Here is a 26,348-nt window from a genome sequence, read left to right on the forward strand (position 1 = left end):
CAAATGTTATCAGAATGTTGTCAACCTATTTCCATGCTTTCTCTATGTTGACTTCATTCTCTAGAAGATTTTCCTTATGTGGTGGGCAAATGAGAAATTTTCTTCCCTATAGGAGATACACTTTGGACAACACATTGTCAGATAATTACATAGGGTATTACAGAGAAGAAGCCCACATAGTTAACTCCTTCTGTTTTGCATGTGCAAAATCAAGACACAGATAAGTAACCTGCTGAATGCCATTCTACAATTTAGTGATACAAGAACAAATGGTAATACTCCACAGTAACAAAGAACATTTTTTTTTACCCTACTAATGTAGAGCATGCATATTTTGGTCCCAATCACTTTCTGAATTTATGCTGACTGCATTCTTATTTATTCTAGAGAAAAACATCTATTTTTTTTCTTTATAACTTTATTCATTTTATTTATTTATTTTTGGCTGCGTTGGGTCTTCACTGCTGCACGGACTTTCTCCAGTTGCGATGGGCGGGGGCCAGCCCTCCATTGTGGTGTGCAGGTTTCTCATTGCGGTGGACCCTCTTGTTGTGGAGCACGGGCCCCAGGCGCACAGGCCTTAGTAGTTGTGGCACATGGGCTTTAGTAGTTGGGGTGCATGGGCTCTAAAGCAGAGCGCAGGCTCAGTAGTTGTGGCGCGTGGGCTCAGCTGCTCCATGGCACGTGGGATCCTCCTGGACCAGGGCTTGAACCCGTGTCCCCTGCATTGGCAGGCAGACTCCCAACGACTGCGCCACCAGGGAAGCCCCCAAACATCTATTTTCTTATCAATAGTTCTTACCAATATTCCAAAAACGGACACACAAAAACTTCCTAAATACCACTGAAAGGGTCTCCTGTTGTAATAACTCAAGTTCTTAGCTCTCCTAGCAATCTTTGAACCAACATGATCTTACCTGCACACTCTGGAGCCCGTGTGCCGCAACTAGAGAACCTGTGAACCACAACAAAAGATCCCCACACGCTGCAACAAAGATCTCATGTGCTGCAACAAAGATCCTGCGTGCAACAACTAAGAACCAACGCAGCCAAATAAATGTATTTTTAAAATGAGTTGAGGACTTCCCTGGTGGCACAGCGGTTGAGAATCCGCCTGCCAGTGCAGGGGACGGGTTCGATCCCTGGTGCAGGAAGATCACTGCAATGAGAAGCCTGCACACAACGGAGGGGTGGCCTCCGCCTGCCGCAACTGGAGATAGCCCGTGCATCAGTGAAGACCCAACGCAGGCTCAGTAGTTGCAGCATGAAGGCTTAGTTGCCCCACGGCATGTCGGATCTTGGTTCCCCAACCAGGGATCAAACCCACATCCCCTGCATTGGAAGGCAGATTCTTAAGCACTGGACCACCAGGGAAGTCCCCATACTCGACCCTTTATCTAGGCTAAGAGCAAAATGTGCTTCTCTTGTACTTTGATCCCATTCCTTTTCTTACGAACATCAGTTAATCCTTCTGAGCTATATTTAATATGTCTTTCTCAGCTGACTTCATTCTTATAACCTAGTAACATGTTTAAATGTCTCATCTTAAAAAAAATAAACTAAGAAATATAGGAACCCATCTCCCAACTCTGAATTCTTTTTTCTTGCCTTACACAGCAAAGGTTATTACAAATCATACACTCCCACCATCAGGGTTCTGCCTACACCCCCTATTTGAAAGTGGCCTGACCTACTGATTGCTAATGATATTGGCTGTAAATTTTTAGTTAACTTAATTGACCTTTCCAGAGGCTTCAGTTCCTATTGACGCCTCTGGGTTTTTACTGTGTAACAAGGCTACCTTTAATTCAAAATTCTTGGGTCACCTGACTGCTACCATGAGCAACTACCCCCACATATTAAGCTTCATTAATTACTCATATCTTTCAGTGAATAGACAACTGTAAATTCCTTTTTTTTAAACTCTAGTTTTTTGAATGCAGAATGAAGAGCACAGAGGTCTCTGGCTACCTATATATGAGGGAGTGGGGGAAGATAATGCATTACACCAACACCTATAACTACCACTGTCAGCTTCTACACTAAGCCCTTTTTCGTAAATGATTTACTCCTGACAAGAACCCTAATATATGCCACTATTACCCATTAGGAAACCAAGGCCTTAGAAGAAACTATGGTGAAATAAATGTTTTAGAAAGTTAATATAGCAGTAATAAACAAGATGTATTGGAAGATGAGAGAGAGGTAGTTAAGAAGTCCCAGGAGAAATTTATGCCTAAGGCATAGGATTGAGAAGACAGAATGACATTATAAAGATTAGGCAGATTATGTAATGGCAGGATAGGAATTACAAGAGAAAAAAGGATTTAGGGCTTCTGTGGTGGTGCAGTGGTTAAGAATCCGCCTGCCAATGCAGGGGATGTGGGTTTGATCCCTGGTCGGGGAACCAAGATCCCACATGCCACGCGGCAACTAAGCCTTCACGCCGCAACTACTGAGCCTGCGCTCTAGAGCCCGCGAGCCACAACTACTGAAGTTCACGGGCCTGGAGCCCGTGCTCCGCAACAAGAGAAGCCACTGCAGTGAGAAGCCAGCAGGCCGGAACAAAGAACAGCCCCCGCTTGATGCAACTAGAGAAAGCCCGCGCGCAGCACCAAAGACCCAACACAGCCAAAAAAAATTAAAAAACAAACAAACAAGGATTCAGAATTTCTAGCTGGACTGAACTGTGAACCAAGGACAACAGTAGGGACGTTGGGAAGAACTGGTTTGGCTAAGTGTTATTAAAAACACACGCCTTACAAAGAGTTACTAATAATATGCCTTAGGTATTATGAAGTGTTATAACAGCAAAGAAATCTAACAGAGGAGATTAGATGTCTCAGGTAAAATCTAGTAGCTTTTTCAAAGAGCTAAGAAAATAAATATTCTTAATTCCATTTAGGTTCATGTAAAGGTCTAACTTCAGATGAACTTTCTTGATGGAATGAAAATGCATGAGAGTTTTGAATAACAGACTGAATTACTCACTGAAAGTACATTGACTATAAATGACGGAATTTAAAGTGAATAAGTTAGGGTCAATTTTATGTTTGAACAGATAGGCACAAAATCTTATTACTTAAAATATTTTAATTTCTAAAAAAATTTAAACCATATTAAAATTTAAATAATTTCATTGTACAGTACTTGATAATACATTTCAACAAACTGAAAAGTAAAAAAACCCACTAAATCAGTTTACTTTCCAAGTTTAATTACGTACAAACTCTTCTGCTCCCCCAGGAGGATATAAAAATCGACAGTGAAAATGGAATATTTAAGTATAACGTAAGATATCTGGCCAAAAGAATTTCTAAAACTAAATTTCATCTGCTAATACCCTATAACTACCAGTATGCTTATAGTAGATAGGAATTTAAAACAAAACAAATCCAATTTGATCAAATCCACAATTAACTGAAGTTTTCCTTTTATTCAGTTTGAATAAAATAGCAGCCATTATTTTATCCAATACAGCAATGGTATCAATGGCACAAGAACTGATCTGCCTAGCTGTGCAAAACAAGAAGTTATCTTCTGTTGAAAGGATGTGAGTTTTTCAAACTCAGTTCTTTTTCATTTGTGCCATAATTTCCAAATAAATAAACAGCTCCAGTTAATGTCTTATCAGTCCACTTCTCTATATGATTACATCTTCCATGAAGTCATCATATAGCCACTTATAGTTATCATCTTTGGAACACTCTATGGTTTCAAAAAGGTGCTGAAAGTCTTCAGGGTACATATCTATTACTTTCACATCTTTATTTTTTTTAATTTGCTTCAATATATGCATTGCATCAATTGGACTCAATGAACTGCAAAATAAATACAAAGTAAATGTGCTTAATTCTTTATCATAACAACTGTCAGTTAATATTGATAGAGGCGGCTTCTAAGCCCAATTTAAAATACCTAACTTATTATATATAATTAATCTTATTCAGTTTAATAGCCTGCCTATTATATATAGCTTTAACTATGTCTATTCCTAAAGTTCCATGGCTTGCCTGTAATGAAAAGAGCTGATTTAGGCTTTAACATGTTCTCATCAGTTCTTAGGCAAATTCTAGTTTAACATTGCCCTTAAAAATTCTTCTGCCTGGGCTTCCCTGGTGGCGCAGCGGTTGGGAGTCTGCCTGCCGATGCAGGGGACACGGGTTTGTGCCCCAGGCCAGGAAGATCCCACATGCTGCAGAGTGGCTGGGCCCGTGAGCTATGGCTGCTGAGCCTGTGCATCCAGAGCCTGTGCTCCACAACGGGAGAGGCCACAACAGTGAGAGGCCCGCGTACCGCAAAAAAAAAAAAAAAAAAAAAAAAAATTTTTTTTTTTTCTTTTCCTTTTTTTTTTACTACCTTTCATCTTTTAATTCTCTGTGCAAAAATATTCTTAACTCTATTTAGGTTCATGTAAAAGTTTAATAAGTAAACATTTAGGTTCATGTAAAAGTTTAATAAACAGCAGGAACTACTGTTTGTTTTCAGAAGAGGAAATAATTTTCACATTTTTATGTAACAATTACTGTGAATAAATTATAAAGCAGAAAACTGCCTTATTCTATTAGCCTAGCAAGAAACGACCAGTGAGCCTCTGACAATAACAAGTAAACAATTATACTAAAATATTTTGGTGGAAAATATTTCCAATACTTTTTGACTGTGAATGGAATCTTGGTCACAGCTGTAAACATCCTTTCAATCCACAGGCTCTCCAAGGCAATTCTTAACATTTTAAACCACAGTTTATCATATGTGTATTCCTTAATTTCCTACACTCCTGATATTTTCATGCAAAATAGCCACTATCACAAGGTGACAAGATGAAAAACAGATGACTTTTACGGGTCTACTGCCACTTTTAACATTTATTTTTACATAAATATTGTTCAATCAGCAGCTCATTCAGAGTTATACATTAAATGATGATCAAATTAATTAAAATGACTATTTGTTTTGCCCATCCTCTGACAGTACTTTGAATGACTATGGGCTGATGAGTACATGGTAAAATGCATAACTTCCAGAACTGTACACATCAGCCCTATGTAAAAATTATATAGATACAAAGCAGGCAGTAACAGTATAATTTTTATAAGGCTTTAGGTAGAAACATAGAATTTGATCCAGAGCAGGACTAGGGTGGTATAATGATCTGTGCCTACTTTGCCTAGGAAACAGAACCACTAACGACAAGAGGTGGATGGTGGGTATGCTACCACTAATGCCGGGGCAAGCAGCCAGTTCTTCATGTAGTTAAATTAATCCTGACAAAGATAAAACAAATTGTAGGCATCCCTGGTTGTTTTTTCAAAGAAGGAAAAAGAAATTAAGCTCAGGAGATTATGTGGAAAATATATTTTCCTCAAAATGTGTACCGGCGAGAATGAAGTATTTTGTACAAATAGATGAGTGAAAACATGGTACCTCACTGTTAATGAAGATATAAAAAATATAAAAAACAAAGCTCTAACATGAAAGTACAATTCGCACATTAAGTTGCTACTTTTATATTTGCTTTTATTTTTCTTACTTACTGTAAATGGTCTATTAGCTTGGCATTGCGTTTCATAAAACACTGCCTTAACATGTGAAAAAACACATCATAGTTAAAAGGTGTTAAGGTTCCTGTAAATAAATTCCTATGAGGAGTCAGTTGAATAAAACACAGGTTTTGTTCTAATGATTCCTGCAGAGAAAAGAAAATAAAATGTGTTAGTCATAAAATATTGCCAGTGCAAGACATTGCTCACTTACGCATTCAAGCTACCTTTTTGAAGAGGCAATCACAATACACCCTGCGTGTCCCTATAGGTTATTTTGGGATGTGACAAGAATGCAAGGCCCCAACTGCTCTTAACCTGGGCCATTCCTCAGGGTTGTTTGCAGTGAGTCACCTTGGGGGATGAGATAATGTCTCTCTATAGATTGACATTAATGTTTGCTAAAGAGAGGTGGATTCCCCCAGCTCTGTGTTCCTCAGCTGCAGTGCAAACCCACTGCATGCACACCACACAACTACGCAATATCGTATTATTCCACAGGACACAGGAGTCTGTGTCTTTGCCCAGCACCCATGAAACAGTAACAGCTTATTAACTTATAAGCAGGGAAAAATGAAATCCTAAACATGACACTAGCATATGCTGAGTCTCTTCTGTATCTGAGGCATTAACACCAGATCCTAAGCATAAAAAAAATTATTACCGGGCTTCCCTGGTGCCACAGTGGTTGAGAGTCCGCCTGCCGATGCAGGGGACACGGGTTTGTGCCCCGGTCCGGGAAGATCCCACATGCTGCGGAGCGGCTAGGCCCGTGAGCCATGGCCGCTGAGCCTGCACGTCCGGAGCCTGTGCTCCACAACGGGAGAAGCCACAGCAGTGAGAGGCCCGCGTACCACAAAAAAAAATTTATTGCCTTATAATTTTTAATTGGATTTTTAAAAAATATAGGGTTAGCAAACTATGGTACATGGCCTGCCTGTTTCTGTATTAATATGGAGCTCAGAACAGTTTTTACATTTATAAAGGATTCTTAAAAAAACAAACAACAACAAACTCACAAAGAATATGGGACCTGCAAAGCATAAAATATTTACTCTCTGGCCCTTTACACAAAAAGTTTGCCAACCTGCTTTAGTATATAGTATTATACAGGTTAAAATAAAAACTGTATGTGACTTCATGTAACATTAAGATGTTTTTTCCTCTAAAATTATTCCTCAGAACAGAGGGAGCCTTATGTTTGAGTTCTTAGGAAATCTCACGTATTAGCTAGTAACCCCTTATTTACTTTATAATAAATACCTATGTATATACATATTTAAACATAAATACTGTTTGTGGAAGACATGTTAGCCAAAAAAAATTTCAATCAATTCTGGTTTCTATTTTGAATTCCTGTAGCTGAACAAATTAGTAAAAAAGGAAGGCAATAAAATTTTAACATATTTAGCAATTATCAATTAGGGAGAGGAATAACCTCACAATTGATAGCATTATATGTTGTTAACAAGTCTTTTGAAGGTGACTTTATTTTTTATTTATTTTTTAAAATATATTTATTTACAGTAGTTGTGGCTCATGGGCTCTGGAGTGCAGGCTCAGTAGTTGTGGCACACAGGCTTAGTTGCTCTGCAGCATGTGGGATCTTCCTGAACCAGGGCTCGAACCCCTGTCCCCTGAACTGGCAGGCGGATTCTTATCCACTGTGCCACCAGGGAAGTCCCTTGAAGGTGACTTTAAACAGCATCTTGTAAATAGATTTGGAGTTACAGATATAGGTTTACTTGATAAGTAGGGAAAAAACAACTTTCCTGATGTTCAACAAATGGTTATATGTAGCTTAGGAAAAAAGTTCCAGTGACAGCACAAAAACATGGCTTCAAAAAAGTATAAACCTCAAACCACTTGGATGGAAATGAAGATTATGTGCTTTAAAAAACTGTTAAATATCTAAAAGCACTTCTGTAACAATTATGAACACACCGACATCAGACATGTGAAGTATCTGAATAAAATTTTCTCTTATAACATAACATTTGGTTATTTCATTTTCATTTTCATCCCTAAAAGTTTATGCATTTATGTCGGCCAAAAAAGTGTTTTAGCTTTTGACACTGTCATTGAGAAAATGGGAAAGTGTCCTATATGCAGGGTTATTAATTTCAGGGTCATTTGGATAAATTCCTACTGGTATCAAGCCAAAATGTATTACCCCTATTCTGTTTTGTGAGGCTACATAAATTACATTTATGGATAGTGAAACAGAACTAAAATCACAATGATCACTGATTATTCTAAAATCAGAATATTTCTAAATTGATAGTTTTCCTTTTTTCCTTTAGCGGCAAGATCGAGAAAAAAACCAAAGTAGTAAGCAATGGGAAAGTCAGACTGAACTAATATGCTGAGATTAGGGAATCATTAGCATTTAATCCTGAAGTGGAACTTCTGAATTGAGTCCGAAAATTGTTTTTAAAACTTCAGCTACTCTATTACAACTTCACTATAAGTAGCCCTATATAATCTAAATGGAGGATCACTCTATAACATAATCACTTTGGTTCTTTATGAAGGGAAAAAATAAACAAAAATTAAAGCCCAACCCCTAGGGTAAGAAACAAGATGTACCTGTTAGTGAAATAAACCATTATAAGTAGTAATATTACATATATGATTTATTAATAAGGTATAAAATCTTGTTTTCAGTTTATCAAATTAGATGAATAAACATTTTAATATTCATGTGTTTCCCAAATTTGAGAGGTATCTTCATTTCAAAAGTTAAAAATAGAAGTCAGGGGCTTCCCTGGTGGTGCAGTGGTTAAGAATCCACCTGCCAATACAGGGGACATGGGTTCGAGCCCTGGTCCAGGAAGATCACACAGGCCGCAACTAAGCCCATGCACTACAACTGCTGAAGCCCGTGCGCCTAGAGCCTGTGCTCCGCAACAAGAGAAGCCACCGCAATGAGAAGCCCGCGCACGGCAACAAAGAGTAGCCCCCACTCACCACAACTAGAGAAAGCCCGCATGCAGCAATGAAGACCCATGCAGCCAAAAATAAATAAATAAATTTATATATTAAAAAAAGTCAGAATCTGTGTTTAAGCCTATTACTATGCTAGCATTCATTGTATAAACAGCTGAAAAATATAACTCCCTTCCAAAATAACTTGAATATATTAAAATCAATAAGATATGTTTAAAAATTTTTCTAGATATTCTAAAATTAAAAATTTAAATACAGAATACCAGATAATGTAAAAGAAAACAAAGACTGTTACATTAGAGGAAAAAAGGGAAAGGTATTCATTCATTCTTACCCTATGCTTTTGCTTTGCCAGCTGCCCATTTGCGGTATATGTGCCAAATGATAAGCAAGACTCCTTGAGTGAAGATAAACGAAAAGAAAACATTTCTTTCAGTTCTCTTTGTGCAAAGTGCCCCACATTATTACTGCCTTTAAAATTGTCTTGCCTAAACAACATAATGAATTAAAGCCAAGTCTCCAGTCTAACTGAATGTAAGAAAAACATGTGACAGTTAAATCATATACATTTCTCTTCTCTCTCATTTTTTTTGGATAAAGAAAAGGGGAGTCAAAGGTCTAGCCAAATACTGGTAACTCTATTACTTGCTTAGATAAAAGAGAGTTGCCCTTAATATAATTATGCAAATACATTCTGAAGTTATTTTTAATAGCCAGCATATTACAGTCACAATCAGTTTAGGGTCTATCAGATCAATTATGGGGATGTTTTTGCCCTACCTTAGTGGAAAAACCACTGATATGAATATGCTGGGACATGTAAGAAGACAGACAAAGAAACTTATGTCAATTTTTAAAAGGATCATTACTTTCTTGTATCTAACTTTTGTACATACAATTTTGTATGTGAAGCAATTTTAAAAGATGACCCAACTGAAAAATTATTGTGTGTGTGTGTGTGTGTGTGTGTGTATGTATAAATCCATATACACACATTAAATTCCAAAATAACAGCATTTGACACAGACTTAAAAGACTAAAACTTATAATATTGGATTAAGGTCAGAAACGATAATTTATTACTAATTGCAGTGGCAACTGACGTAGAATGAAAAATGCAATTGTTGCTCATCTGTGAAACTCCCAGCAGCTCCAGGAATGTCACTAAGTGGAGGAAGGCAAAGCAGCAGCAGCAGCGGGCACTGCAGCTTCCCCCCACACTTGGTCTATCCACAGCAGTTTAGGGCACTGCAGTGGGCACAGAGAAGACCTCACTCCCATCTACCAAACCCACAGGAGAGGAAGACCTGCAAGACCTTGGGAATTGGATTCAACAACGGACCATCCAGTAGTAGATATATAATGGACAAATGTTAAAAATGCTGGGTCTAGAAAGACCTCTCCTTTCTGGAGGTTAATAAATGGCAAAACTCAACATAGGGCTTTTGAAAACAAATACTGCAGAAAAAGAAAACTATCCTGAAAGCTTAAGTCCTCAGAGGGCCTTCTATCAAGAAACTAGCCAAAAGCCAGGAAGAGAGAAGAGCTGAGATGAAAAGCCAACAGAATGAGAGATCAGTGGGGTTAAGAAAAGATTTTAGGGAAACCAAGAACTACAGTACCAAGATTACAATATGTAGTATGGGCAGAAAGCAGGGTCAGTGCCATGAAGGCTAAATGTGAAAAAGATTTCTGGGAATACAGAAAAAGGATGAGAGTATGACAGATACGAAAGACAAGGAACAAGAGAGCCAACCTAAGAACCTGATACATTCTGGAGGAAAAAAACCAGAATCGGAACAAAAGCTATAATCAAATGAGATAACATTCTAACAACTAAGTATGCACTGAAGATCTCAATTTGTTCCTGGACAAAAGTAATGAAGAGACTACATAGAGGAAACACCCTTTTAAAATTAAACCAATATATCCTTGGAAGAACAAGGGCTCATAAAATATACAAACATAGGGCTTCCCTGGTGGTGCAGTGGTTGAGAGTCCGCCTGCCGATGCAGCGGACACGGGTTTGTGCCCTGGTCCGGGAAGATCCCACATGCCGCGGAGCGGCTGGGCCTGTGAGCCATGGCTGCTAAGCCTGCGCGTCCGGAGCCTGTGCTCCGCAACGGGAGAGGCCACAACAGTGAGAGGCCCGCATACCGCAAAAAAAACAAAAAACAAACATATTCCTTATAAAAACAATTTGAAATATACTCTAGTCTACTAAAATAAAAAAAAGAGAAGGGGTAAATTATGGTATGAAAGAAATGGTATTTATTGTTTTTTTCTTATGCTTTTAGGCCTCTATTAAAAATGGCAGCCCCCCCCCACACACACACACAATGGTAGATACTAGTCTCATGTGGCTACTGAACATGTGAAATGTGTCCAGTCTGAATTGGTTGTAAGTGTAAAATATACAATGGATTTTTAGTACACACAAAAGAATGTAAATTATGTAATAACTAATTTAAAAATATTACACACTGAAATAATGTTTTGAATTGAGAAGATTCAATAAAACATAATATTGAAATTAATTTCACCTGTTTCTTTTTTACTTTTCGTAACCTGGCGACTAAAATAAATGTAAAACTACATATGTGGCCTGCATTGTCTTCCTATTAGACAACTCTGATCTTGCCCAAGGAAATAAACTAAAAAGGGGAATGCTCTATAATGAGGTATTATATAGTCATTAAAAACTTAAGAAAAATGTTCAGATAGAAGGGAAAAAAAATCTTATAATTAACTATTAGCTATTAAATGAAAAAAATAATATAATCTCCTCTACACAAAAAAGAAAAAACAGGAAAAATAAAAGACTAAAATTATGCCACAAACATCAATAGTGACCTCTGGGTGGTAGAACTGTAGTGATCATTTTTTAAATTCTTTTCTTTCTTTAACATGTCTCACATTTTTACACTGAGAATATATTAGTTTTACAATGAGAGAAGTATATAAATATTTGTGACAGAAAAACATCAGTATAGTGTTCTATTATCTTAAACACTTGGGAAAAACAATAAAATTAATCTGGTCACAGAAATACAGCCTCTTTGAAAAACCATGAAGTTCTTTGTTGAAATTTAGAAGGATTTTACTCACTGTATGCAGGAGCTTAATCCCGCAAGCTATTTGACAGAGCACACTTAATGCTTGATACAAGCCTGGATTTTGGGGATTTGCCATTATTTTCTAGTAAAAAGAAAACAGAAGTTACATGTTATACATAGCTATAGCCAATCAGTCAAAACCATATGTCAGATCTTAATACCTTAATGATATCTAGAAATGACAGAAAATTAGAATTAAATGCAGAATCTTAACCATTTCAAAGAAAAGAAAGTCTTCTTAAACTTTCATATTGAAATATATCATCATGTACACTTAAAATATCATGTATTTGAGACTGATTTCCTTTAACCATACCACCTATCAGGGCAAATTCTCATTAAACAAAAAGTGACACAGAAGTGTATAATTACTGTGGTGAAGGGTAAGTGTGATAGAAACGTGCATTAGCTGGGCTATTAAATTTTGAGTCAAGAATTACTTAGGCTGACACTTGAGGATCAGAGGTACCTCACTGAATGAAAGGGCACTACAGAGAGAGAAAACCAAATGTGAAAAGGTCCATGGTAAAAGAAACATTAGAACATTCTACTAGTAGCAAGATGAAACCTGACGAAGCATTTCCTATTTCTCTTCCTTTCATTCCTTCACGTATGCACACAGCCTCAAGGTTCTGAGTTCCCGACTCTCTTCCAGGGACGGTCACTATTTACTTACTATTTGGATCTTGGTAAGCAAATCATCCTTTCATCTCTTGCTTTCATCTCCCGCCGCCCCCCATCTCAACCCATAGTTCTCTTATATACAAATAAGCATTTCCAGTTATCTTGGATTATAAGATTAGTAACATGAAGCATTCTGGGCAGCAAAGAAACATAACTCTCAAGGACTTCAGGAAGCCCTTTGATTTCAAAGAACAAGAAGTCTAAAACCCTATGTTCACTACAGCATTATTCACAACAGCCGAGAAAGGTATATAACCTCAGTGTCCACTGGTAGATGAATGGATAAAGAAGATGTATATGTTTTACATATACATCTATACACACACATATAACTCAGCCATAAAAATGAATGAAATCTTGCCATTTTTGACAACATGGATAGATCCAGAGAGTATTATGCTATGTGAAATAAGTCAGACAAAGGAAGATAAATAAATATGATTTCACTTATATGAGGAATCTAAAAAACAAAACAAATGAACAAACATAAAAACAGAAACAGAGTCACAGATAGAGACAACAGAAGGTTGCTAGAGATGAGGGGGTGGGGGAATAAGTGAAACAGATGACAGAGATTATGAGGCACAATCTTCCAGTTACAAAATAAATGAATCAGGGGGATGAAATGTACAGCGTGGGAAATATAGTCAATAATAATATAATATCTTTGTATGATGATAGATGGTAATATATAGACATCTGTCATCATTTTGTAATATACAGACATAACAAATCACCATGTTGTATAGCAGGAACTAACACAATGTTTAGGTCAATTATATTTCAAAAAACAAACTCATAGAAAAAAATCACATTTGTGGTTACCAGAGGCAGGGGTGGAGGGGAGAGGGAACTGAATGAATGTGGTCAAAAGGTACAAACGTCCTGTTTTGTAGTGTACAACTACATAATTAACACTGTGGTATGTTACATATGAAAGTCGTTTGAGAGTAAATCCTAAGAGTTCTCATCACAGGGAGAAATATTTTTTAATTTTGTATCTATGAGATGATGGATGTTCACCACATTTATGATGGCAATCATTTCATGATGTATGGAAGTCAAAACATTGTACTATATACCTTAAACTTATACAGTGCAACATGTCAGTTATATCCATTGACGGAAATGGATAAACAAAAGGTGGTGGGGTGGTGTCTAATTATATAATGGAATATTATTCAGCCTTAACAAGGAATGACATTCTGACACATGCTACAACTTGGATGAACCCTAAAGACAGTATGCTAAGTGAAATAAGCCAGACACAAAGTGGAATACTGTATGATTCCATTTACATGAGGTATATAGAATAGTCAAATTCATAGAAACAGAAAATAAAACAGTGGTTACCAGGGGCACAGGGGCGGGGGGGAGATGGGGAATTAATGTTTAATGGGTATAGAGTTTCAGTATGGAATGATAAAAAGTTCTGAGAAGAGATAGATGGTAATAATAGTTGTACCACAATGTGAATGTACTTAATGCCACTGAATTGTACACTTAAAATAGTTAAAATGGTAAACTTTATGTTATATATATTTTATCACACAGAAAACCTTTAAAAAAATAATACCTAAAGAATGCTCTATAGAAATTTAAAAACAACCTTAGTACTCTCAAATGTCATGAGCCCAAATTAAAATCACACAGATTAAGACTACTCTGAGAAAAATCGCAGAACATTTAAAACAAAAAATTAGGTACTTGTTAATAACCTACCCGGCATTCCTTTTCAGTAATAAACAAATTTAGTTCTAGTCGTCCATATTTATATATGGAAGTACAGGAATATAGGTCATGTAAAAGTTTCCAAAGTGCACTTCTCTCATTTTTAGGTGGTAAGATCCCAATTGCTTTTAAAGGGGCACCTGTTAAGAATACAAGCAAAAATATTTAAATAAATTCTTAACACTTTTTTCCTACGACCATATTTTACTGAGTCAAATTAGGTTAACAAACTATATTACTTTAAGGTTATTTCGATCAAAACTAGGCCTTAGCATCTTTCCTTGATCTGGAACTTGGCTTCCACAAAACTGCTGATTGTATCTAGGTGAGGGAAAAGCCATATTCAACTTAAGAGCAACCACCCATAAACTGTGTAATATAAACATTTACACAAATCTCAACAAATCTGGTGTACTGCTAGAGAAAGCTGACAAGTTATAAGGTACTTGCTTTACTGAATGACAAAAATCACCTTTTGACCAAGGCTGTGCTTCTATTCCCAAATACTGAAAAAGCATATCTGAAGTCATAACGGGAGGTGTTAGTATTCCACGACTTCTAGGATCCAGTTTAAAGAAGTCACAGTAGACCACTTCTAGTCTTCCATTCACCTTTTTTCCTAAGGACTAAAGAGAGACAGAGAGAACATGTTTAGAAATTTCAGTGTTAGGCAGACCTTGTAACAATTCCAAGATCTACTTCAAAAAGTAATTCTTATAAAAAATATTGCTACCTCAATAAAGAGGCAAAGAAAACATTACTAACATACCCTAAAATGTAACAGTTAATAGAAATGAATTAATGTCTGAAAAGTGAATATAATATTACCAAGAAAAAGCACCCAAAATAGAAACTTTCAACAAATTATTACATATCCTTTTACTTTCTTTACTTTATCTAAATGGTTTCTGTTATTCAGAGCTGTGATTCATCTGCTAGTCATGGGAAGATGTTTTAACAGAAAATAACAATAAAAATATTAAAGTGAAAGGCAGATAGATTCAAGAGAGCATTTCTTTTTTCCAGAACAGTTTAGTTAGTCCTTCACCAAACGAACTTAGCTCACTGTGTAGGTCACTCTCCATTTTCCTCTTAATTTTTCATTTACTTTTCGTAAAGACAGAGCCAACTATAGAAGGAAAACTCCCTGCACACTAGAAGATGTCCAATATACCTCAATCTTTTTACTGCCCTGATGTGTTCACCTGGCAGTAGCACTGGAGAACTTAGTAGTGAGAGGAAGTGTTAGCTACAGACCCTACAAACTTAATTCAAAGTTACAAAAAATCAAATAGAAGAGAGCAAGGTTTTGATGTGCACACTGAGGTTCTCATGCACAGAAAATTCTACTGGTATTTATCAAGGTTTTAATGAATTTGCAATTTAAAGTTATGAGTTAAAAAACCTAAGTTTTCTTAACTGTTTGAATTCAACCTATAAGGATGGTTCTATTCCTAAATTTAGTAAATTTTAATGATTACCTTCAAGAGGACCCTTGAAAAAAACTAGTGAAAGGAACAGACTGGAGGTAGAAACCACATATTTTTGGTCATGTTAATTTTGAGATGCCTATTAGGTGATTAAAGTGGAGATGCAGGTAGGAAGTTATAGACCTGAATACTGAAGTCCAGGCTGAAGACATAAATGTGCTGAAATAAGACACAGTTTACCACAAAAGCTGATGTCTCTTCATCTGAACACATACAGATATTTCTGCAGCAATAGTCTTCACAATTCAAATGAGATATATCATGATTTATTATTATTTTGGATTTTTTAAAGATATTTTATCTTTTTTAAAAAATTGAAGTATAGTTGATTACAATATTGTGATGATTCATTATTACAGAGCACAACTGGCAACATGTGTCTCTCTAGCACATCCAGATAGGAAAACAAATTGTTCCTGCTTGAAACATTGTTAATGTGAAGTCCCAGGAATTTTATCAGGGAAATGGAGTAGGGGTGAGAGGGATTTTTTTTTAAATTAATTAATTAATTAATTTTTGGCTGCGTTGGGTCTTCATTGCTACGCGCGGGCTTTCTCTAGTTGCAGCGAGCAGGGGTTACTCTTCGTTGTGGTGCACGGGCTTCTCATTGCGGTGGCTTCTCTTGTTGCGGAGCATGCGCTCTAGGCACGCGGGCTCAGTAGTTGTGGCTCGCAGGCTCTAGAGTGCGGGCTCAGCCATTGTGGCGCATGGGCTTAGTTGCCCCACGGCGTAGGGATCTTTCTGAACCAGGAATCCAATGTGTGTCCCCTGCACTGGCAGGTGGATTCTTATCCACTGCACCACCAAGGAAGTCCATGGGATTTTAAATTTAGATAAAAATCTAGAGTCAAGCATTATCCTTGAAAATAATTTTAGTTCTTAGGAGCAAAACTGTGAGCCTTTGGGTGGCTAGAAGCACTGTCTGCTAAGAGCACCACTTCAAGGCCCTGATTCAGTGCTGCAAAGGTTCTATATAAATGATTACTTCTCTTTTATTCTTGCAAATATACATGAATTCACACAAAACTTTGAATGGCTTTTCACTTTACAATGAGTGAAAGAACGTGTACTAATGGCTGAGCTCAAGTTAGTGTTGTGGCGGGGGGGGGAATAGGGAGTTAGACGTTTAAATTTTGTGCTTACATTAACAGCTTCAGAAACATTTTATGACTGATATTCCTGTAAGAAATACTGTGAGGAATTCTCTAGTCCCTAGTCACTCTATTTCATTGATTCAACTGTTTTTAAATAGAGACTACTGTTATCTTGATCTTATAGAAAAGCAACCATTGTGTTACAGGATAACAAATTGTAAACAGAAGGACATTTTAATACCACCTTAATTATTTTGTGAACATGTAGATTAATCTTCAGAAGTACCCTCCGTTTAAAGACCAAGATAAGAGCTATTTTGTTTTTAATTTCCGGGTTGAAATTACAGATAGCTATGTTTACTAAATCACATTTCATGATCTTGAATCTTTGAATAATTTTATGGGTTCTTTTTCTCTTCATGTTTTTGGAATTCCAGCAGATTTAACATCAATTAAATAATCTGAATTCAAAAACCCTGAATTTTTTCAGTTGTAGAAAAACAACCATCTAATGTGACAGTTATATTTAAAAAAGCAGGATTTTGTATACATTTTCATCATTTTTTGTTGTCATCTTGCACTTTCAGATAACACTATTTTACATGGTTTCAGGAAGCTGGCACAGAGAAGTATAAGTTTCCTGAATTGAATCAAAAGATTTATAAAGGAGGGAAGAAGAGAAAGAGAACAAAAAAGAGGCTGACAATGATGCAAGGAATTTCCACTTTACTGTCATGTGAACTTGTCAGCTATACATGAAGCCAAATTCACTAAAAAATCCATTTGGATAATGCCTTTACTCCATGCAATTTATTCTGAATACACCAAACTTTTCTTGCCTCTGAAACCCTAAGTCCAGAGTTAACACAGTCCCGTTAACCTAATCTTAGCATTCCAATTAGATTCTAAGCTCACTTATCCCCTTCTAAGAAAGAAGAGGCACAGCATAGCCTGCTAATACGAGGAAACAAGCCTAGAGATACCAGTTATACATTTTGTTCAGTCACCCATCTGTAGCAGAGCTAGAACCAGAAAAAAGTCTCTGAATCCATCTTTCAGTCATTCAACAATCATTGATACTGTGTTCTAGTCACTGGGGCTAACAAGATACGGCATAGCCCCTAAAAGTGACTGTTTAAAAATAAACTGTGTGGGGCTTCCCTGGTGGCGCAGTGGTTGAGTCCGCCTGCCAATGCAGGGGACAGATACCACATGCCGCGGAGCGGCTGGGCCCGACGGGAGCCATGGCCGCTAAGCCTGCGCGTCCGGAGCCTGTGCTCTGCAACGGGAGAGGCCACAGCAGTGAGAGGCCCGCGTACCGCAAAAAAAAAAAAAAAAGTGTGCTTAATTTTACTTCCCTCAACCACTCAAAGGTAGCTGATGGAACAATAAATTATTTTTAGAAACAAAAATATACCTTCAAATGTGGAATAAAAGTCTCGTCACTTTCAAGGGCAACCACTTTGGCACCACTTTCAAGCAATGCTCGTGTCAGGATTCCAGGACCTAATGTATTAACAGAACGAAAAGTTTATTTGCAAAAGAAACAACATAATCTTTTTCAATATCAAAGAAATTAGATGTTTTACCTGTATGATATAATTTTAATTCTCACAACATTCCCAAAGTGGATATTACACTCCTGATTTACATATAAGGAAACTGCGGATTAGATACAGTCACTTGACTCCACCATCACAACTGGAACGTGGTGCTGCCTGGCTTTGAATCCATTCCATCAAAGACTGCAAAACCTGCGCTCTTTACAATGTTTCACTACCTCTCAAGAAAAAACAAACAAACAAACAAAATAGTTGCCTCTAGCTTACCACTTACTCATAGACTCTCTGGATACTTTATCATCAAAGATATTGCCAAACCTAAACAGAACTGACTCCCCATGATAGGAAATGGTGCTTAAAAAAATTATTTTTCAAGAAGTCTACAAATCTTGTGTTCCGGCATCCTGCTGCGGTCTATAGAAGATGCACGAAAGATGCACGAAAGGGTAAAAGTTCTTTTGGGAAGATGGTGAAATCTAAGAGCATGTTTTATCAAAATAGTTTGTAAAGTGCAAACTGCTACGGAAATATCTTGTGGAGTGATGATTAACAGAGGCCATATAAGCTGCTTAAAGGAAGAGGCCATGTTTTACACAGTCTGCAAAAGTGAACATCCAAGAAAATGAAGGCCACGAGGGTCTCACCTGGATTGCATTCCAGGAATAGCTGGCAAGATTTTCGTTTTCCCCGTAGGATCCGCACCAAGGTCTCAGCCACTCTAGGGCTGGTTATGTACCGCTTGGTCTCTGAGCGGCATCTGTAAACACGCGAGGACGATTTTCCAAATCCCACACTGGGCATCAGGTGCGGGTAGTAGTCAGACAAGCCACGGCGGTTCCCCGCCGGGACGTCCATCAGCCTCACCGCTCCCGACTTCAAAATGCAAAAGCGCCCAGCGCGGGTCAAGGCTGACAGCATCAGCCTCGAGAGAAGTCCCACCCCTGGGACCCACATTCTCACCCTCTAAGGCCTGTCCCAGTGTTACCCAGGGTCGTTACATCCTCGACGAACTCCATACAGGGAAGCCCATGTGCTACATCTCCTCGCCCCGGGTCTAGGCCGGCGGAAGTAAACACGCCAAACTCTGCGTGCGAACGACCTCTCCATCTTGCCTTTGCCGTCACTTCCGTTTCCGTACCGGCGCAGACGCCCGAGGACTGTGAGTGGACGGCCGAGGAGAGAGACGGACCATCCAGGCGGTGTCTGAACTCGAACTCTATGGTCGTCCGTCCTCTGCGCCTCCTCTCTAGCCATCCGCGCTCTATGCTCCGCGGTGGCGGGCGGCCGGCCACCAGCCAGCCAGCCAGCCGGGAGGGGTACGCAGAGGGAGGCGGGGCGGGAAGGCGAGAGGTGTCTCCTCCACTCGAGCGGCGGGAGACCCGAGCAAGCTCTGTGACAGCTGGTCGGCCGCCATGTCAGCAAGCGGGGCTGGAAGCGGATCCGGCGCCCGGCGGTAGCCCTCCTTTCGTCTCCGGTTCCCAGGTGAGGAGAGGAAGAGCGGGTCGCAGCTGGCCGGCCGGCTCGCGTCTAGGGTAAAGCCGTTGGGAACCCCCTCGCTGCTCCCCCGGCGCTGTCTTCCTCCGGCAGCGCCGCCTCTGCCCTCTCGGTGCGGTGGAGCCCTGTTCCCTCACCTTCTCCCTTTCTGCGCTCTCCTGTTTCCCTCTCTTCTGTCGCCACCGTGGCCTCTTCCTGCGCAGCGCGCCCATTTCTCCTTCCCTAGGGCACTCGCGCCAGGAGTTGTCCCTCTCCCGGCTCCCCGCAGAGCCTGCGGCTTCCACTGCGCCTCTGTTCGTTTTTGTCCTGTTGCCCACAGCCGTGTCTCTCCACCCCTGTGGGTGGTTTTATTTTCCTTCATACCTGTTTTCTTCCCCTCACCACTTAGGTTGTCAAGAAGCACCTAGTGTCTCCCTTCCGTTCCTCCCTCTGGGCCAATATTTATCTTAGTCTTTATTTTTATTTGCGCGTTTATAAGATTTAAAGTTAAGATGAAAAAAAAATAAGATTGAAAAGTTTAAAATTCCTTCCTGAGCTTGAAAACAGTAAGGTCTTAGGATGCTTATTTTGTTGCCTTTGTAAACTTAGTCAAACATATTGTACTGTGGAATACAATTTAAAAGACCGATTCCAAAGACTAAAAATAGGATGCTCTAATGGGAATTTTGGCAGTCTTTTTACCTATTGGATAGTGATAGAAGACTCAATTCTTTGAGAGCGATTTCAGTATTTAAGGATTATACTCAGAAAGAGCTTTACCCATCACCCTTTCCACCAAGGCAGGAAACTGCAGCCATTCAACTTCCTATTTTAAAATGTGTACAGTCCTTTCTGCGTACCTTACTGGGAGCGTAATTGAGCTTGGTATTTTAAATGCACAAGGAAAAGATTCCTAAGGAATGTATCGCCTAGCAAATAGAAGTCTGAAGATTTATTCGGCTGATGAATATCAAATGGATAAAGAATTGATGGCCAAGTATGGCCTTTTTCGGGTTGTAAATTTGTGAGGACACCGTAGAAAGTGTCTTGTCAACTGTTGTGGAAGCCCTGGGAACCCTTTGGTCTTATTTTTTTTTTATTCTTTTAAAAATATTTTCCCCATTGACAACTCTAGAAGTTATTCTTGCATCCTCTGAACGCCTGAGAGAGCTCCATACCCCCGATCCTTTTACTGAACTGTCTCCCCATCTCTCCTTATAAAAATATTTCTGTACATTCAGAAATACACTGGATTTTTTTCCCCAAGAGCCCTTGAGGCCTAAATATTTTAAAAATCAAAGCAGAAAGATCTATTACGGTAGAGGAAGAAATGGTTCACTCATAGAACCGTGTTGTTGAATTTCTCACGTTTAAAATATACTTTAAAAAATTGTGGTAAAAAATACCTACCTTAAAATATACTTTCTTATTTTATATTTGTGGACCAAAGATAACCTACTCAACTGTAGAGAAATTAATGTTTTTAATTTTGCTTTTGAGTGGTGTTATATTCTTTTGATTTTGGAAAAGAGAATTAGGTTATGGTAATTATTTCCCTTTTTATAGTGTTAATGGTTTGTGGTTGACGATGCTTAAATAATAAGAGACAGAATCTTACACATTTTATTTTTCTGAGGTCCCAGGTGCTAGAAATGACAAATATCCATTTCCCTTAAAAGTGAACTTTATAATCAGCATTTAGAGCTACTTCTTTAGAAAAAACCTTGTTTGTATATTTCCCACCTTATTTTTCTAAGAGGTGTAGTTTTTGCATCCTGTGCTATTTTTGCCTTTTTGAAGTAATGTAATATCTGTTTAGTGGTGTCAGGCAAACTGATTCTACTATTTTTACACTATTCTTAAGTTATTTTTTTTACTATCCCCGTTTAATTGACAGAGAAGTCAAAATACTGATTTTTCTTTTGACTTTGATATGGCAGTTGTAATTGGGAAATGCCAAGTGACAGTTTGCTATCAGAATTTAGGCTGTGGGTCTACAGTAGTGCTGCCCAATAGAAATATAATACAAGCTTTATGAGCAATTTAAAGTTTTCTAGTCACATTAAAAAAGTAAAAAAGAAGTAGTAGGTGGAATTAATTTTAATATATTTTATTTGATTTCTATATATATCATTTCAACATGTGATCAGTTTTAAAAGTTAATGATGAGATGTTTTACATTCTTTCATACTGAATCTGCAAAATCCCATGGGTATTTTATATTTACAGTACATCTGAATTCCAACCAGCTACATGTCTTAGCTGATGGCTAAAGACCTTATTGGGCAGCACATATCTATAGGATTACTGTGTGATTCTTAAGATATCTTCCTACCCTGAGAGTCTGGGGTAAATTCTGTGGAGTAAATTTAAAAATCTTTTTCCTAAAGTGCTGGGATATTCAAACTGAGAAGATTCTAGCAGGATGAAAGTCCCAAAAAGTCTCTTCCTTTTTGTGTTGACTGAGGAGTATTAACAGGTGCCCTGTGCTTGTTTAGTGAGTGTCATAAGATGTATAGAGGGCTCAGTCATTTCCTGGTGTGTCATCGTTACAGTTAATTACATCTGCGTGTCAACAGTGTGTCAAGACACTGTATGAGTCATTGTCTACTATATCTGTTGGTATTAAGTAGGGAGAACTTGAAAACATACGAGAAGTTTGAACTTTATGGTAAACAGGTAGAGTACCTACTGTTGGAGGCTTATTTTCTGAATCGGTTTCAGGTATGGCTAAGAGTTCTGTAAATGCACTTCTATATATGATGGTGTTATTAAAGGAAAGATAAAATCTTTTTAGCAAAAACTGGGAAGGAAGAGGGTATGTTTTTTGGCTGTAAAACACTGGGAGCCTGAGTAATAGCAAAACACACACAAGTGTGTGGTGGTTTGGTTAAACTGTAAAGGGAATATGGCAGTTTTTTAGAGAACGCTACTGACATATTGACAAGGAATGTGTTTTAAGTTGTTTTTGCAACAGATGTGGTGATTTGCACCAGCTCTTGTTCAGAGCTGTTATAACTTAAAGATAACCCTCTTTGAAAGGTAACTGCAGCTCACTGACTTCAGTGGGGATCAATAGGACCCATCATCGTTCTTATCTTGATGTCTGTATTCTGATAAGCTTACCTAAATACTATTTTAGCTGTACTTTTACATTTACATTTAATATCAGAATTTACTTGAAGGCCTAATTAATATTCAGTATAATTTAATATGAGAAACATGCCTCCTCCACAACTTTTATGGTGTAAAGAAATCTTAAATTACCTGATCAGTCAACAAACTCCCTCTGTAAAACCTAGTCAGTATAAACGTAGCACAGTGTTGGCAGTGTGTGGAGTGTTAAAGGATCAAAGACAGATTTGGGGAAGGGGATAGTTACTGGATGTTGCTTGTTTCGTGAGAGGTGCATACACATTATGTAGGAAAACAGAGCATTTTCATTTTGTCTTTAAATATAGATGGCTATCCATTGACACCATTTTAATTGGATAAGAGAGAGAATACGTTGTTTTGTTGCTTCAAATTAGTCTTAGCAAATTTTTCTTTAGTTATTTAAGGAAGAATAATTGATAGTCTGGCAATTTTCTGTTTTTAAAAAGGCTCAATTTAAGTGGTCTTTACAAGGATTATATTTTTATTGAGAAGTTCTGCACTCAATATGTCCATCTGTCTTGATACAGTTATGAGTGTGTTCTGTTTAGGGCCTTGAAGATTCACATGAATATAGGCTTTTCCTTATTTATGTATCATTCCTTTGGGGGAAATTATATTTCCTTTTAACCAAGGAATACTTTTTTAAATGCATTTGAAGTAACTATTTTATAATATCCTTTAATAAAAAGTAAAAAAAATCATATCTAAACAATCTTCAAAAAAAGAAATACATCATTAAAAAGTTCTGAATCTTATAATAGGTTGAGATTTCTTAAATTGTTTTAGTCACAGTTTTCAGATTCTGCTCTTTAACATATTTGGAGATGAAAACTTTTTGCCTTTATATCACCTCCTCCCTTCCATCTCTTAGGACTTCCCGCTTTTTCATCATCATTAGCCATGTGGAAAGGAAAAATAGTGTGTGTTTGTCAAAATACTGACAAATCAAGAGTATTTTTCCCTTTGACTGTAGGAAGAATTCTGAAGGAGTAAGTGACACATTTAGTCAACTTTATTGACATTTGGGCATTTGATATTTTAACTGACAGTACCTGAGAGATTTTAGTAATTAACAATATTTTGTAATTGTTATACCTATTAAGTTCTCTTATGAGAATACTAACCTGATTTTCTTGGAAAGCTACTATCTGAATAAATAATAACATTTTTTCTATGTTTGCTGCATTTTGAAAACCCAGTGAATTAGGTGGCTGTGGATTTGTAATTTGAATGAAGGCAAACTAATATTTTGGGGGCTTCCCTGGTGGTGCAGTGGTTGAGAGTCCGCCTGCCAATGCAGGGGACACGGGTTCATGCCCCGGTCCGGGAAGATCCCATATGCCGTGGAGCGGCTGGGCTCGTGAGCCATGGCCACTGAGCCTGCGCGTCCGGAGCCTGTGCTCCGCAGCGGGAGAGGGCACAACAGTGAGAGGCCCGCGTACCGCAAAAAAGAAAAAAATAAATAATATTTTGAAGCACCTTTTATATATAGGTTTTTAAATAAATAATTTCCTTAAAATATGTGAACTTTATAATAAGATAAAGAATGCTGTTGTTCCTGGATATTGGAGGGCATACCACTTGTATTTTTATTTTATGCCTGCATTGTTTTCCTTGTTCACTATTTCTCTCTTCTGCAGGTATTAGCTCTGTACAACAAAATCTTCAAAAAGAATTATTAAATGAACTGAAAAACATTGCTTAAGATTTTTCAACACGGACTTATTTTTGTGAACATGTGTTTTATTTATTGAAGCCTAGTGGAGTTTTGTTTTGTTTTTTATTTTTCTCCCTTATTAACCACCAAAGATTAGGTTAGATTTTTCTTTTTTCCACTGTGGACATGAAAAAGTTTACTTAAATCAGGTCTCAAAAGGATTCATACCAAGTAACAGACTTGATTTCCTCCCTCATGTTCAACTCAAAAGAGGAGTGGAATTTTGTAAAATTATGAAGTTTAGTTTCCTGAAAAAAAGGTTTTGTATCCATTTGTGATTTCTTAATCCAAATTCAGTCATTAGGCTTTATATTTTTCAACAATTTACAAAGTAATAACTAGGTTTCTTTTGCTCCAATAGTTTAAGAAAACAAAATTGTTGTGGAGTTCTTTGTCACGCCAGTTAGAGTTTTTAACTATAGCATTGCATAAGCACTGTAAAGAGCCAAAATTAGAAGCAATGTTATGTGACTTCCTTATTTTAATCATATAATTAAATGTTTTATAAGACAAGATGGTTTGTTGTCTTAGTCTTACAGTTGAACTCTAGTTTAAAATTGACCTAATAGGTCTTATGTCCACCAAAGTTCGTATTTTTGCTAGCCAGAGAAAGATCTATTTCAAATTAACCTGAAGTGTCTAATTCAGGAGGTAATTTTTTATTATATCAGGTACCCTCTTGGTTAATTATAATTTTGTGCATTTTGATGCCTATAGGCTTTTTGTCCTCTTTCAGCTGTGTGCCTGGGGAAAACCTAGGGACTCCCTAGTAAACCATGACAGGGCTTTGACCTTTGAGTATTTGGCTTACCTTCACTGACAGCCTCAAAGAGTATACTTATGTGTGCAGAAAACTTATGAGCAAAAATTCTCCTCCGGGAACACTTATCTATGCTGATGAAACAAATATTCTAAGAATGTCTTAAAACTACAGTTTCCATGTACTTGTATAATACTTTGTATAAAACTATGTATTTTGTATAGCCTTTGCTGGAGAGTTTCCATTTTGTTACAGTGCTTCAGAGTACGTAAAAAGATATCCAGAATAATATCTCCTATAGCTTATTCTGCCTTACCTCACCTTTTGGTTTTTTCCTAAGCTGTCTTCCATGAAAAGTTCAAAAGTCAGAACAGGTCATGGTTTATTATAACCTTGGGGTGGGGGTGGGGTAGGAGTACAACACATTTTACGCCTTCCTTTTTTCCTCTCCTTCCTCTCTATTACAAAAGTAATAGTGCTCCAGAGAGAAAAAAAGGTGGATAAATTTTATTTTATTTTTATAAATTTATTTATTTTTTGTTTATTTATTTTTGGCTGCGCTGGGTCTTCGTTGCTGCGCACGGGCTTTCTCTAGTTGCGGCGAGTGGAGGCTACTCTTCGTTGCGGTGCGCGGGCTTCTCATTGCGGTGGCTTCTCTTGTTGCAGAGCGTGGGCTCTAGGCACGCGGGCTCAGTAGTTGTGGCTCACAGGCTCTAGAGCGCAGGCTCAGTACTTGAGGCGCACGGGCTTAGTTGCTCTGCGGCATGTGAGATCTTCCCGGACCAGTGTTCGAACCCATGTCCCCTGTATTGGCAGGGGGGTTTTTTACCAACGCGCCACCAGGGAAGCCTGATATATTTTAACTTAAGGAAAACATGGTTATTCAAAAATTAGAGTTTTTTCCTATAATGAAAGTTGAACAGAAGCTTTAATTTAGCAGTTAGAATCCATTGATCACTCTCATCATACTTTTGATGTCTGGTGGATTTTATTTGCCAGGAAGAAACTTTTGAGTACAAGTGTTACCTATACTGCTCACTGCACAACAGGCCAGTAAATCGGGAGACAAGTTC

At 37.8% G+C, this 26,348-nt stretch overlaps 2 protein-coding genes across 7 annotated transcripts in view; one reads left to right on the forward strand and one right to left on the reverse strand.

Annotated features, from left to right (window-relative positions):
• Positions 1–3,076: 3,076 nt before the first annotated feature.
• Positions 3,077–19,279, reverse strand: TFB2M (transcription factor B2, mitochondrial). Of its 3 annotated transcripts, XM_024765329.1 has the most exons (9): positions 19,130–19,268; positions 18,814–18,926; positions 18,025–18,113; positions 14,496–14,649; positions 14,015–14,163; positions 11,601–11,690; positions 8,827–8,889; positions 5,538–5,689; positions 3,417–3,821 (listed from the first exon to the last, which is right to left on the reverse strand). In XM_024765329.1, exons 1-9 carry the CDS (start codon positions 19,183–19,185, stop codon positions 3,644–3,646), a joined length of 1,044 nt encoding a protein of 347 aa, XP_024621097.1. In that variant the 5' UTR covers positions 19,186–19,268; the 3' UTR covers positions 3,417–3,643. The 3 variants fall into 3 exon arrangements, with proteins under 3 accessions (XP_024621095.1, XP_024621097.1, XP_024621096.1); XM_024765327.1 differs by having other exon boundaries at positions 3,077–3,821; positions 18,814–19,279; XM_024765328.1 differs by lacking the exon at positions 8,827–8,889 and having other exon boundaries at positions 18,814–19,250.
• A 105-nt stretch (positions 19,280–19,384) lies between these two features.
• CNST (consortin, connexin sorting protein) overlaps positions 19,385–26,348 on the forward strand; it is a 115,073-nt gene continuing 108,109 nt past the window's right edge. For 2 of the 4 annotated variants that reach the window (XM_024765323.1, XM_024765321.1), the window contains exon 1: positions 19,385–19,651. The gene's annotated coding sequence lies outside the window, so the exon portion shown is untranslated. The remainder of the gene's footprint in view (positions 19,652–26,348) is intronic. The other 2 variants (XM_024765320.1, XM_024765325.1) reach the window with 2 other exon arrangements.

The sequence above is a fragment of the Neophocaena asiaeorientalis genome, unplaced genomic scaffold, assembly GCF_003031525.2.
Source record: "Neophocaena asiaeorientalis asiaeorientalis breed wild unplaced genomic scaffold, Neophocaena_asiaeorientalis_V1.1 scaffold971, whole genome shotgun sequence".
In the NCBI taxonomy this organism is placed as follows: Eukaryota; Metazoa; Chordata; class Mammalia; order Artiodactyla; family Phocoenidae; genus Neophocaena; species Neophocaena asiaeorientalis.

Excerpts from the sequence above, each read along its gene's own strand:
- TFB2M (XM_024765327.1), bottom strand. The coding sequence starts at position 19,123 with ATGTGGGTCCCAGGGGTGGGACTTCTCTCGAGGCTGATGCTGTCAGCC. Across the intron at positions 18,114-18,813 it reads ATTCCTGGAATGCAATCCAG|GTCCTGGAATCCTGACACGA; the intron begins GTGAGACCCTCG and ends TTAATACATTAG. Across the intron at positions 8,890-11,600 it reads GGATTAAGCTCCTGCATACA|GAGTCTTGCTTATCATTTGG; the intron begins GTGAGTAAAATC and ends TCTTCACTCAAG.